The sequence below is a fragment of the Chroicocephalus ridibundus genome, chromosome 5, assembly GCF_963924245.1.
Source record: "Chroicocephalus ridibundus chromosome 5, bChrRid1.1, whole genome shotgun sequence".
Lineage (NCBI taxonomy): Eukaryota > Metazoa > Chordata > Aves > Charadriiformes > Laridae > Chroicocephalus > Chroicocephalus ridibundus.
This window is the reverse complement of record NC_086288.1, coordinates 37,780,587-37,794,535: the sequence shown is the minus strand read 5'-3', so window position 1 is coordinate 37,794,535 and position 13,949 is coordinate 37,780,587. Positions and strand designations below refer to the sequence as shown.

The 13,949-nt window shown below is 40.8% G+C and overlaps 2 protein-coding genes across 4 annotated transcripts in view; one reads left to right on the top strand and one right to left on the bottom strand.

Moving 5' to 3' along the window:
- The first annotated feature begins 62 nt into the window (after window positions 1–62).
- Window positions 63–1,560, top strand: C5H4orf46 (chromosome 5 C4orf46 homolog). Of its 2 annotated transcripts, XM_063336187.1 has the most exons (3): window positions 63–446; window positions 535–662; window positions 840–1,560. In XM_063336187.1, exons 1-3 carry the CDS (start codon window positions 291–293, stop codon window positions 847–849), a joined length of 294 nt encoding a protein of 97 aa, XP_063192257.1. In that variant the 5' UTR covers window positions 63–290; the 3' UTR covers window positions 850–1,560. The 2 variants fall into 2 exon arrangements, with proteins under 2 accessions (XP_063192257.1, XP_063192255.1); XM_063336185.1 differs by having other exon boundaries at window positions 535–1,560.
- A 435-nt stretch (window positions 1,561–1,995) lies between these two features.
- Window positions 1,996–13,949, bottom strand: part of RXFP1 (relaxin family peptide receptor 1) — a 53,685-nt gene continuing 41,731 nt past the window's right edge. Inside the window, exons 12-18 of one of the 2 annotated variants that reach the window (XM_063336180.1) lie at window positions 13,174–13,245; window positions 11,854–11,925; window positions 9,375–9,446; window positions 8,917–9,146; window positions 7,223–7,633; window positions 6,507–6,725; window positions 1,996–3,915 (exon numbers count right to left, since the gene is read on the bottom strand). In XM_063336180.1, the coding sequence (XP_063192250.1) occupies window positions 3,614–3,915; window positions 6,507–6,725; window positions 7,223–7,633; window positions 8,917–9,146; window positions 9,375–9,446; window positions 11,854–11,925; window positions 13,174–13,245 (1,378 nt within the window). In that variant the 3' untranslated portion in view covers window positions 1,996–3,613. The remainder of the gene's footprint in view (window positions 3,916–6,506; window positions 6,726–7,222; window positions 7,634–8,916; window positions 9,147–9,374; window positions 9,447–11,853; window positions 11,926–13,173; window positions 13,246–13,949) is intronic. The other variant, XM_063336181.1, reaches the window with a different exon arrangement.

The following is a 13,949-nucleotide window of genomic DNA, read 5'->3' as shown; positions in this document are numbered from 1 at the left end:
TCCCGTCCCGTCCCGTCCCGTCCCGTCCCGTCCCGTCCCACCGGCGGGACTACCGCTCCCAGAGCTCCCGGCGGCGCGAACCGATTCGCCCGCATAATATTTGAAGGGGCAAGGCCCGAAAGAAGCGGGGCGGCAAGCTGAGCTCCTGGCGGGGCGGGGCGGGACGACGGCGGAAGAAAACTACCGCTCCCGGCGTGCAGCGCGGCGGCCCCGGCCCGCTCCTGACCGGTGGACGCCGGGGGCGGGCCTCGGGGCGGGGCGGCGGGCGGTGCCGGCGAGCGGAGCGGGAGATGGCTGAGGCGGGGCCGCCACCGGTCGCCGCTGCCGCGCCCGGGGGATCGCCCGGCATTGAGCCCCGAAGGACCCGCGAGGGGTCGCGGCCACCGGAGCTGCCGGTCGGCGACACGCGGGAGCTGCTGGAGGAGGTGGAGATGCAGATCGGCGACGTGAGTGCGGGAGGGAGGGAGGGAGCCTGGGGGGGACGACGGGCCGGGCGGGCACCGGCGACCTCCAACCTTTCTGCCGTTCCTCCAGGCGGCCTCCTCGCTGGCGAAGATCCTGGAGGCGACGTCGGCCGTGTCGGCCCAGGTGGAGGAGCTGGCCACCAAGTGCTCGGAGAACGCCCGGTTCCTCAGAACATGGCGGGACCTGCTGAGGGAGGGGTACGAGTCCCTGAAGCCCAGCGGCTGAGCCGGGTCGCGCCGAACTGCCCGCTGCTGACCGGCTGGGATGCGGGGGTTCGGGTTTGATGTGTTTGTGTGGTTTTCTTTTTTTCTTTTTTTTTTTTAAAACGACCTTTTTTTAGGGTGTTCACGTGGGTTTTTGTTTTCCCTCGGCAGCTCCCCGTGAGCCCGGAGTTCTTTCAGAAATACTTGATGACTCGTATGGATGTTGTATGTAAGTCCCTGAGTAAAATAACTTTGTTTAGGGAATGAATTGTGACTTTTAGACTCTTCCACTGCAGCTCAAGCGGTCTCAGATAAGAAATACCCTCCCTTTTTTTTTTTTTTTTTTTTTGGCTGATGTGGTGGATGCAAAGTTAGTACGTGTGGTATGCCCAGAACTCACTACTGGTGGTGAAGTGGTGTCCTGCCAGGAGGTATTGTCAGCCCTCCTTTTTAAGAGCTGTCACCAGCGAAAACCCTGCCAGCTCCAGAGAAACTTGCTGAGCTAACTCCAATTTTTCTCTATGCATGCTTTTTCTTCGTGTGCGTAGAGAAGAAATGCACACGATATTGCATTTCTATGGGATAATACAGCAAGCTGTGGCTTATTTACAAGCTTTAGACAAGCCCCATATCCAAACCTTACTATTTTTAGCAACATTGCAATATATTTCTATAAAGCTGCAATTTTTTTTGCAAGATATTTGATTACTGCAAACAATTTTATACTATCTTTTGTTGCAATAAAGTGCCTTATGATGGACTGTGTATCTCTGCATGGTAGAAGTTTAACAGCATTGTTTACTGATAGGGTGGATTATTTTGAACTATATGTAAAGGCTTCCATCAGTTAGAAAAGAATCTGTGAAATGTATTCTCCCGTCCCTTGGGAGGCACATTGGAGCTTTTTCACTATTTGATCCTATTTTATATCTTTGCCTTAAGCAATTACTAGTTGCTTAGTCAAGAGCTTACTGTTAACATAGTCTTTTGGTCTGAAAGATTGCTAATGTGTAATAAATAGCTGTACTGAAACTCCTGTACCTTTATCAGAGCAATGTGAACAAAGTAATGCTGACACGCAATGGGAGGCTGCAGGAGAACATGGCTGATTCATTAGTCAGACTTATTTTTACTGGTAGAAGGACTTTTTTAAAAGACAAACAGTAGTTTTATTATCAAAACAATAAAGTTGTTACAAAAAAATTCTGACTTAATGAATATTCTTGTGTTACTCATAGCAACAAAGTTGACATTGAGTATATCCATAATTGACTTAAGTGAAAAACAGAAGCAACGGTAAGGACAGGCATCCCTGCATTTCTCCTCAAAAGCAGTTACAGTCAATTGAGAAGACTTGGCCCCTCTGAGTACACAAGTTCTATTAAATTGTGTTTTAATTAATTACCGCAGTTAAAGACAATCCACGTGGCAGGATTTCACTTGGCTGTTTTTAACCCCACAACCCCAAATGTTCCTAAGCAATTTGGAAAAGAAGTAGTTTTGTTCAGCAGATGACCTTTATTTCAATAAAACATACAGTAGTGGAAACAAGTTGCTTAACACTTCAATTTCAAGATAACCCAAAGTTCTGTAAACAGTTGAAGTGTGGGTCACACTTTAATTCTACTTCTTACGCTGTTAAGAAGTTAAGTGCAAACATTGGAAGTATCTTTTAACTTCATTTTAAAAAGCTTCAAACCACCAACGCATAAGAAGCACTTCTTTTCCCGTTGTGGGCTCCTAGGCTATTGGTTTGTGAGCACAGTACTCAAAGAACTAGGGAAGTTGTAGTAATTCGTAGTGGAAAAGATTTTCTTCAGTAAGTATATGTGAAGGAAATCCCTCTAGAGATTGTTTCAGATGAGATAATTTATTTTATAATCCTTGTAGTGCCAGGAAGTAAAATAATGCCCTAAAAAGTACTGAATGGCTGTGCTCCTTCAAATATTTTAACTGTAGCGCATCCAGTCAGATGCACAAGGTGATTAAAATGTAGATGTCATGACACCTATTAAGTCTTCTGTTTGGTCAAGTCCCATTATTCCATGTACACATCTTAAGACTGAAATTTGCTGAAGTTTGCAACCTATGGGGAGCTACTTATGGTAGCCCAGTTAGAAACAGCAAGGGAAAGAGCAGCATCAAGATGTTGGGATACTCAGTCCGCTCTTTCCAGGGATGGATGCTCTTCTGAAGAAAGAAACTTCCACCAGCTACAGCTGGGGGACACTCAGTTCAGGGAAAAAACCTTTTTTTTTTTTCTTCGCCACAGTTATGGTTCTGTCTGAATTAGAATAATCATTACAATTTCCGAATTGCCTTTACAGGAGTAAAATAGTTGGTAAACCTTTAAAAGGAATAACGTTTTCACTTGTTTGGCTTTGACAAATATAATAAACCGGTCTAATTATGAAATCTAAATATTTTTCTTAGGCCTGTTACTCCCTAAAGATTTTAAGAGCTGATGCAGCCTAAATAGAGCCAGTCAGAAATTTTAAGGAGGAAAAAAAAAATCTTAATGAGGAAACTAATGAACTCTTAAATTCAGCTGTTGAAATAGGGATTTTTTAAAAAAAGTTTAATGAAAATAACTTTTTTTCCCTAAAGATAGATGATTTTGTAAAATTCTGAGATATTTTAAATGACAAATCATTTTTTTCCCACACTCCCGGCTTCTGGGAGTTAAAAAATAAACAACTGACTTCTCATTCTGATCTAGGATGAGTTGCCAAAATGTCAGGTACCGTTGTGAGCTGGTAAAATTACTGTTGTGTCAGTTCTACCTGCAAACAGACACACTGCTCCCTCATCTTCCTGCTTTGGTTCGCGTCAGCCCAGGTGCCATACGTACCTCCCTCATTTTTCCTCATTGCTGTAAAGCAGTAAGCCCACAGATGTGAAGCTAACAGTGCAGATGTCACCGTGAAGATTCAAAATGTATTTATTTACGTGTATGAATTTAGTCGTGTTGACTGTGTAGTCACCGAAGCGTCAGAGGAGTCTGTACAAAGCACAGGCTTCGTTAGCTTTGGGGTGATTTCATGCAGGGGCCACATCTCTACCCAAATGAACGACGGACCGTACGTTTTCTGACTGCCTTTACCTCTTTTGGATCTTCTTTGTCTGTAATTATACCAAACCTGATGAATCATCTCTTTGAAAGGTCGCGTAGTCAGAGTGTAGAGAAGAGGATTCAAAGCACTATTTATTGGCAGTATAAAAATCACCACCCAAGAAGTTATGGTACCTTAGGGAGGGGAAAAAGAAAGGAAGCTGTAACATCCATTCCAGTGTTTGCTACCTGTTAATTAATACAAGCACTTGATGCCTACGCAGCCCAGCTCCCTGGTGAGAGGGGCGGTCATGCGCTCCTAGGCTGAGTTCATGCCACAACAGGTACTTTTCATTTTCTTCTCACTGTTATGCTTGCACTGCCCTCTTACCCCTCACTGTTTCCAGGACTCCCTTTTACTCTTCCAGTAGTTCCATTTATCCCTCTAACTTTGCAGTACCGTAGCAACCCCATTTGTCCTGGCACACTTATTCTGCCTGAGCCCCATTTTCTTGCCCCAAAACTTTTTGTCCCTGCCTGGCTCCCTGTCTCTTCCTGTGATGTCTGTTCCCCGTCCTCTTCCCATGACTAGTGACATCCAATGCTAATGGTGTCCCTGATGTCCTGTCCTCCTGCAAAGGAATATCCTCCAGTCCCTGTATCCACTCAGAGGCTGTTTTTCTCCTCTGCGCCAGGACTTCTCCATTCTTCCCCCCTCAAAGGGCATTGTAGACACCCTCCTTATTTCCTTCTTCCCCTGTTGGAAGAGTCTCTGTGTTCACACCTTCTTCCTTTCTGAAGGTTTCCTGCTCCCCTGCCTGTACCGGAGTCTGCGCATTTTTCCAGCACGCCCTTCTCATCCTTACTCTTTGGGAGATAAGTCTGCTTGTTATCCGAGGCAGAGAAGGGACAGGATTAGAGTGCTGAAAGATGTTAGTGGGTGCCCTCCGTTGCACTGTTTGCTTTATAAAACAATTATAGAACTGTTCCAAGCTGCACAAAAAGCTTAATTCGCTCTCCCTTCTCCCCCGCCCCCCTTCTCCGGCTTTATGACTTTGTTGCAATATCAATGCATTCCTGTTGGTACATGTAACATTGTCTACAGTTTGGGAAACAAGTAGATGCTTTGTTCAAAATCTGTCGCAGTGTATCCCCCCCAAAAAAAGAAATTCTATCAAATGGGGTTCAAAACTGTAGGCAGCTCTCTGTGATGACATAGATGGTGAAACCAAGTGCACCCTCAGCAAGTTTGCCGATGACACCAAGCTGAGTGGTGGTGTCGACACGCCTGAGGGATGGGATGCCACATCCAGAAAGACCTGGACAAGTTTGAGACGTTGGCCCATGTGAACCTCATGAGGTTCAACAAGGCCAAGTGCAGGGTTCTGCACCTGAGCCAGGGCAACCCCAGTATCAGTACAGGCTGGGGGATGAAGGGATTGAGAGCAGCCCTGAGGAGAAGGACTTGGGGGCACTGGTGGATGTGAAGCTCAACATGAGCTGACAATGTGCAGTCGCAGCCCAGAAAGCCAACTGTATCCTGGGCTGCATCAAAAGAAGCGTGGCCAGCATGTCAAGGAAGGTGATTCTGCCCCTCTACTCCGCTCTGGTGAGATGCCACCTGGAGTACTGCATCCAGCTCTGGAGCCCTCAGCACGGGAAAGACACGGACCCATTGGAGTGAGTCCAGAGGAGGGTCATAAAAATGATCAGAAGGATGGAACCGTTCTCCTATGAGGACAGGCTGAGAGAGTTGGGGTTGTTCAGCCTGCAGAAGAGAAGGCTCCGGGGAGACCTTATAGCAGCCTTTCAGTACGTAATGGGGGCCTACAGGAAAGATGGGGACAAATTTTTTAGCAGCGCTTGTTGCAATAGGACAGGGGGTATTGGTTTTAAACTAAAAGAGGGAAGATTTAGACTAGTTATAAGGAAGACATTTTTAACACTGAGGGTGGTTAGACATTGGCACAGGTTGCCCAGAGAGGTGGTAGATGTCCCATCCCTGGAAACATTCCAGGTCAGGTTGGACGGGGCTCTGAGCAACATGATCTAGCTAAAGATGTCCCTGGTCATTGAGGGGGGGTTGAACTAGATGAGTTTTAAAGGTCCCTTCCAACCCAAACTATTCTATGATCCTACGATTCTATAACGTCTTTAATTTTATGAAATAAGTATTTACTGTTTGATCTGGTTTATCTAATGCAGAACATTAATTTGCTGAATAAAAAATAAGGTGCAATTTTTAGTCCTTTAGGTTAGGCTGTTTTCACATGCTGATATATTCAGAGCATAAAGAAGGTAAGCACAGCTTTATCTAACTTCATGTATTGAGCTACAAGTATCAGTTTGTAAAAGAAAGTTATTTCAGGGTAATAACTGTATTATTAAATCAAGATAAGAAACACTGTATTGTTCTGAGCCATATTTAGGCAACAGAACCAGCAAAAGCCAAGATGAGACAAACCAATGCAATTCAGCCTTGGTTTTCAAATACATTTTGTATGTTTTATAGATATTCTGTGGAGACAGACTTGATCTATTTGAATTTTAGTTTTTTCTTTCGGCTCACACAAAGGCGACCGTGCTTTGACGATTATAGCAATATAGCTCAATGCAGTAGTAAAAATTTATAGTTCATTATGTTGTGTGTACATATATATAGATATATAACATAAAGCTCATTATAGTAATATAGTTCAATATATTAAATTATTTTTCTTCTAAAGCAGAAAAAACACTCTTCATACAGACACAGTTGAAACAGCTTCACAAAAGAAAGGACGTACCTGGTATTTCTACTTGGAGTAGAGAAAGGAGTTTCAAAATAAAAATGGGTATCCAACATAGTGCATCAGTGAACACAATGAAGAAAAACCGTTTAGCAAGGATCATCTCTTTTTTAATATGATTCCGAATTTCAGTAGCCGTAATAGCTGTTTGGCGAACACTGTAGAACATACTCCCATAGGAAAACACAATGATGATAAAGGCTGCCAAGTTTACACCTGTTTAAGAGGTTAAAATGAGTTATAATTTAAGAACATAATGTCATTTTCACGTCACCTATTTGCAGTCTGGATAGTAAAGAAAGATGTTTCATCTAAACTGCTAGTCCCATAGAATTAAGTGGCCAGAAGAGCTGAGTGTGTATTCACTTGAACAATGAATTTTTGCCTCTACTCAGGCATTGATTTCATTCATCGTCACCTGATAAATGGCTGCCATTTGATCCAAACTACATAGTTCTCCGCTGGCCTTATCATTGCTCTACTTCCCTGACAAAGTCTATTCATTCAGGAACTTAATGGTCATTAATTTCTTTCTACTTTCTCAGCCCTCCAAGCATCTAATATAGTGAAATATTTGGTCTGGAAAAAGTCTGTGACCGCTTACTGGAGCATCTAAATATGAGGTGTGAACATCACAGCAAAGCTATCTTATTTGTGTGAACATTAAGATCATTTGCAGCTCTAATCATATGTAAAGAAGAAATGCAACTTACCCAAAAAAATTACAACAGAATAAATCTGACTTCCTGAACTTTCTGATTGTTCTGAGTGAAGAGGAAAACAGACGCCGTTGGTGCCATAGTAGTTCCTGAAAAATTCCTTATTGCTCAGTGGGATAAAAGCAACAGCAAACCCAATTATCCAGATAAGAACCAAAATGGAAATTGTCCTGCGTTTTCTGGGCTTCAAACACCTAAAAGGATAAACTATGCAGATGTATTTTTCCAAAGTCAGGTAAGTCAACAGTAAGACTGACACCTCTGTAGACAGAATAGCCAGCGATCCCACCAATTGACAATGAATACTGTCCATCCACAACTGAGCGTGCTTGTTGTATTCTCCGCGATATTTAAGATCAAAAGCTCCAATCACAAATAAATATATTCCCATCAGACAGTCAGCACCTGTGGGCACAGTGCTTAACATCATTATTTACACATCTGAATTTCCCATTCTCTGTGTATATGTATGTTGGAAAACAGACATACATACGCATATATTTATATTATACACGTACATATTTAAAAGTCATCTAATATATAGATATAAAATCAATATTATAGTTGGAATGCTATTGTGAATTTGCGAATTACAATAAAGGCAGCATAATTCAGTTTCATTCCTCTTTTTTTTTTTTTTTAATTAGTTTTCAGTTGGACTGATAGCCTGTGTTCCGTACTTGTTTCCAACCTGATTTTTTGAAGTTCAGATAAAATTGGTTCGTAAACAGAAAAATATATGGCTTCATTTATAGAAATACTCTTGCAACCCTTTTTTTATTAGGTCTTACTCCTTTTGATATTGACATTTAGCTTAAGGTAATTTGTTTTGAGTAGGGCATCTCTGCTGGTTTCAAAGTTTACTTTTGGTTTGTCCACCTTATGCTAATTCCAAACCAACGTGCATAGTCTTCTAAGACTATTCAGGGCAGAGGAGCTGGCAACGCAGAACCGAAGGTTTCTCAGGTGTTTTGGCTAGAAGTTTTGTGTGGTGTTCAGACCGTTCCCACGGTTAAACAACAAAGTTTCAAAATCACTGACATGCTGCATTTAGAAACATTGCACTTATTTTATATGCTTTTGACAATTGCTTTTCAAAATGCAGCTAATGGCATTTGTAAAATGCTGGTAGACTCTCCTCTACTGAGATTGTGGTGACTGTACTGCCAAATAGTTAATCCATAGACTTGTCTTTAGGACTAAAATAAAAAAAAAGAGACACCCTAATTCTTGATATTGGGGATCTAAGGGTGATTGATTTTCTATGTTTGCATAAGTAACCTTTTGCTCGTGCGAAAACCACAAATAACTATCTTTAACACAATGTTTACACAAGCAAATTGCTATTTACTCAAAACTGCATAGTAAAACTTAAGTTTATGGGCCTTTGAAAAGTTTTATTTCTCCTTGCTAAAGAAAGCGTGAATTTGACACAACACCCACAGCACTAAAATCGAACGTGAAACCTTTGGAATTTGTCAGCTGCCTGTTGGCACAGAACAAAAGCAGCGTCCTGATGCAGAAGACCTCCAAATGCGTAAGGTACACAACATTTTGTATCGTCATTTGAAACCACATGAAAGTTCAGCTAATCCAGTGCTGGAAATATGTCACTATATTGTAGCAACAAATACCATATACACTATGAGCAGACTAAACCAATATTCTTTTACGCATGGAGTACTCACAGCAGAGAGACATTATTGAGATGGCGTGAAGCTTATTCTCAGATCTGATGTAAGGCCTCATGCAGATAACAAAAATATTTCCAAAGCAGGTGATGGCGGATACAACCCAGACAAACACTCTCTGTATGATGCTAGCTAAAAGATTCTCAAGGGATGAAATCCCATCAGTATTGGGCTTGCAGCTGCGCACATGAGGGGCATATCCACAGTACTGGAATTTCTTAAAATATCTGGTCGTGAAAAAGAAAAACAGATAAGAGATGGTTCTGGTTTGGTTACCAGGTTATCAAAACTCTCTAGTAACTACCCAGAAAACATATTCTGAATGAAGAAAAATTAATTAAAAACTGTCAAAATTTCACAACTGCACACATGGTGCTTTTCATATATTTTTGTTTTCAATTACCCAGTATTCTGTAAATTGTAAAATTCAGACCAAAGAAAGCAGACCTACTTACATGTGGGAAAGGTTTCTCAGGGGCCTGAACATTCTCCTCTGGATGTTTGCAATCTCAATGCCCTCCAAGCTGCTGTAAACAATGTACTCTCAGTAAAAGGCCATAGAAACTCAGTAGTAAAAGAACAAACTTTATGAGCATTTAATTGTGCTTCTATGGATATAGGAAACTAGAGATAAACTTTAACTGCATCTAATCTATCATCCCCTTGAAACTTGTACAGAAAGTCTGTGTAAAAGCTAAAGTGGAATAAAATAAATTGCAGTTAATTCTAATAAACTCGCTGTTCTTCCAAAATCACAAAGGTGGCTCTTTTAGTGCTCTCAGCAGTGCAATCTCTGATTATTGTGTTGCCCTTCCAAAGTATTGTTCTACTGATGTTCTTTCATCATCTCTGAGAAAATAATAACTTGTTCCAATAGTAATATTTTACATGTCTCTTCTGCCTTTTATCCCAGGGAGTGCTTTACTAGACAATCAAACAACTGCAGGAGTTCAGTCTTCATTGTGTCAAGAGCAGCAGGAAGCTGGGGCATAGAACACGGCATGTGAGGGAAAACGCTGGCTTGTGACACATAGATGGGATTTCTTTCTTTCTTTCTTTCTTTTTTTTTTCTTAATATACTGAAAATGGCACTATTATTCCCCCTGCAGTGCTAGATCAATAAAGTGTAACTGTGTAAGTTGTTCTTTTAGGACTTCAGTTTCTGTATTCTTCCAGTCCACCTGATCCACCGGTTAGGTGTGCAACCGGTCAGAGGTCTTTGGTTCTCCTTGTGGGGACCCTTATTTGAAGTCACCGTTCAATGCCTGGAATGCAATATCCATGTGAGTTCTGAGCACATTTAGGCAAAAGTGGAGAAAAATACCAGTCTTACTGGTTAGTTGCTGTGGTCTGGCGGGCATTTTTGCTAGGAGACAGGAAAAAAGCCCCCAGTATGGAACAGTGTTAGTTTTATTTAAGCACCGCAAAGAATCTTAGGCTGGGCTTTACCCAGCTATTCTTACTATTTCAAACTAGCAAAGAGGCAACTGATGTTCTGCAAACTGCTTCGTATAGATCTATCTCAAGATTTAACAACTTTCTTAACCTAAAAACATGGAAGGTCCCAGTCACTGAATTGCACGAGTTCTTTGGTGTTAAATAATGGATAAAGTATATGCTGTACCCCAACTGTTAGGGAGGTAACTAACTGTTCTTTTCTGTGCTCAATTGTTTATTTTCATGAAAGTTGTACAGATTTAGTATTTTCAGGTCATTAGCCGTTTATCAAATTTAGTTGAATTTGGCCATCGGATTCCAGCTCACCATGAGGAAGCTGGACTGGTCAACGGAGGCATATGCACTGCTGGTTGGGTCAAATCAGAAACTCCTATTATGCTCCTATCCAAGGAAACATCTCATTTTCTATTTCCACAACCATTTTTAGTAGCGCCTGTTATGATAGGACAAGGGATAATGGTTTTAAACTAAAAGAGGGAAGATTTAGGTTAGATATAAGGAAGAAATTTTTTACAGTCAGGGTGGTGAGGCACTGGAACAGGTTGCCCAGAGAAGCTGTGGATCCCCCATCCCTGGAAGTGTTCAAGGCCAGGCTGGATGAGGCTTTGAGCAACCTGGTCTAGTGGGAGATGTCCCTGCTCATTGCAGGGGGTTGGACTAGGTGATCTTTAAGGTCCCTTCCAACCCAAAGTATCCTAATGATTCTATGATTTTGAAATGATGACTGACGAGAGCCAATGCTGTGCTCTACCATGCTGGTTGTTGCCAATGTGCCGTGGTCTGTGAAGATGTACTTAAATCTACCACAGGATAATTTCAGATTTGCAAGGCTGTCACTGCACTATCACAGTTTTAGGAAGAGCTCTGCTGGCAGAATTCAAGTTGGAGCTGCTGTGTTAGCGCAGCCACAAAAACTCCTGCTAAACTCTTCGAAAAGATTTGTAAAGGTCCCACCTCCTTCTGGCATGGCAGCTGAATTGTACTTGGTTTATAGTGCTCTTTTCATGGTGTTAGCAGTAGATTCTGTAAGAAGGGAAATTTGTCCCCAAACTTGTACATATATCAAATTCCTTTATAATTCCCGTCTTTACATACCCTAATGGTACCCGCTCCTGGCATTAATAGCCCCATCTGGACCTTGCATAACCCTTAGGCCGTGTGAACAAATTACATAAGGTCAAATGAGGGCTAATCTTGTTCTATAATAGAAGAAAAGACAACGTCCTTCTCTAAGCTGAATTTATGATCTCTTTTTGTTGGAAAAAAATTCCGTTACAAAACTGGTATTTACAGGAAGGAAAATTTGAGTATTGCTAGTAATTATTTTCCAGGCTCAAATTGTTTAGGATCATTACCATAACTATGAATTATTTCAAGGGCAATTTCTTATAAAACATATTCTGGATCATGTCCTGCTGAAGGAGATGTGCATAATCACAAAGAAAACATAGCAAAATTTAAAAACTCGGTACTTACAGGGATTTGAGTCTAATTAGAAAATCAAACTGGTCTATTTGTATTTTCTTGATTGGATTGTAAGAAAGGTTCCTGTAAACACAACATAGACATAAGTAACTTTGTACATCTTCCTTACAGTTTGTTCTAAAAATAAAGTCAAACTACATAACCCATTTGCTTTTCCAGCCCTGTAGGAAGGACTTGTACAATTGGCAGTTCCAACTGCAAATGGTAACATTCATTTAGTGTTATCCAGCTTGGTAAGCCAGTGGGAAGAGTAGTCAGATGCTTCACAGGCACACTATTACACACATACACACACACACACACATGCACAACGGCCTCCCCCAACCTTATGCTTAAAGGTTTTGGCTATAGAAATATTTAGGTATTGAACTTCCTGGACTTGTCTTTCAAGTAAAAGAAGCTAGCTGAACTGCACGCACTTAGAAATAAATCACAATTGATTTTGCTGTTGGCTAAACTCAATTTTTTCATAATCATTCATGTGAGTTCAGGAACAGACAGAGGCAGTGGAATGTGAAAACAGACATCATCATTAGATGCTTTCGCTCTATGCAAGAGTGATTCTCGGTACATCCCCTTTTTCTTCTCCCTGTAACTTTTCCTTATGTTTTTATTTTAATATGGTAACTAAAATGCGCAAACTCAATAAATGTAGCTGTACACACTTGGTTGTCCCAGTGTATTGTAATGGATCTGGAGGATGCTGGAAAAGCTCAAAAATATGTTATTCCACATACTACCCCTTCTCCTCTGGGGAGGTCTTCAATTTTGCGACTAGTGCCTCTTTCAGATTATGTGAGAAATATTGGGACTTCCCAGCAGTAGCATTTGACAATTTGCCCATATATGCATCATGGGAAAAAGAGATAATATCTTTCTGGTTTTATAATAACTTATGCTTTTTTGGAACTCTTTCACAGGAAAAAAACAGTTTCAAACAAGGCATCTGCGTGATGCTCGTACACAGGTTTATTATCTATTTTTAGAGCAAATTCTGATATCACACTAAACATTCCCACCGAAATATTAATTTCTCATTATATAGCTAGCATAGCTAATTTGGTATATACCAACAAAATCTAAAAAAGGGTAGAATTTGAATTTGGTATCTTTTGGGACATGACAATACACATCTACAAAACTACTCTGGGCAAAATGGTGTATAGAATTACTCTTGAGATAAGTATTTTTTAGGCAGTGCTTAAATGACGCATACATACACATGCTTTTCTTTCCCAGCATTCATGACTGAAAGCATCATATCAAATGAGTAATATACAGTTATACATCATAATAATCAAGAATCCTTACAGTTGTGAAAGCTCCTTTAGATCCTTAAATATATATGGAGGAAGTGATTCAATCTTGTTGCTAGCCAAATCTCTGCAGAAAGAGCCACAGGTAGGATACAGTAAGTTCTTACTAGGCTCAGTAATTTTACCGAACCATTTTGCAATTTCAAGACACACAGTTTTATCCTGTTTGCCAAATATTATTTATAACATAGGGTATCAGAAACTTTGACTGTGAAAGAATGCTGTTAAAGCAGGGTGAGAAGCTAGATCCACCGGATTTCTCTTTGTCTAGTTACTTCAGATATGCCTTTAGATACATCATTTATTATTGTTGTGTTTACATCAAAAAGAAAATAAAATACCCTTAATTTGAGTTGTAGGAGCTTGGAAATAAATTAAATTTACTGTTTCATGATGGGAATTTTCTCACATGGGCTAGCCAGCACTACATCTTTCCCTCCGTTTTTGTCTCTATCTATCTGCGTACTTTCACTAAACACAGATTTTAATAGCTGTGGACAGGGGAGTAAAGGTCTCAGTCTGACTGAAACTGGCAAATGAGTCTAAAAGACACTGTGGTGATCTAAGATTAATTAGTCTGATTCTATTCAGGAAACATAAGGATCTTGTGAGCAAAACCCTCAGTATTATTGATGCGCACAGAAAATGTGTTTTACCAACTCCTTCTGCCCTGTTAAACACACAGAAAAAAACCCTGAGGACGAGTGCTATCTGCAGAGCATGTTATATGAAACAGAATTTATCATAAATGATGTTTGTAATATAAATTGT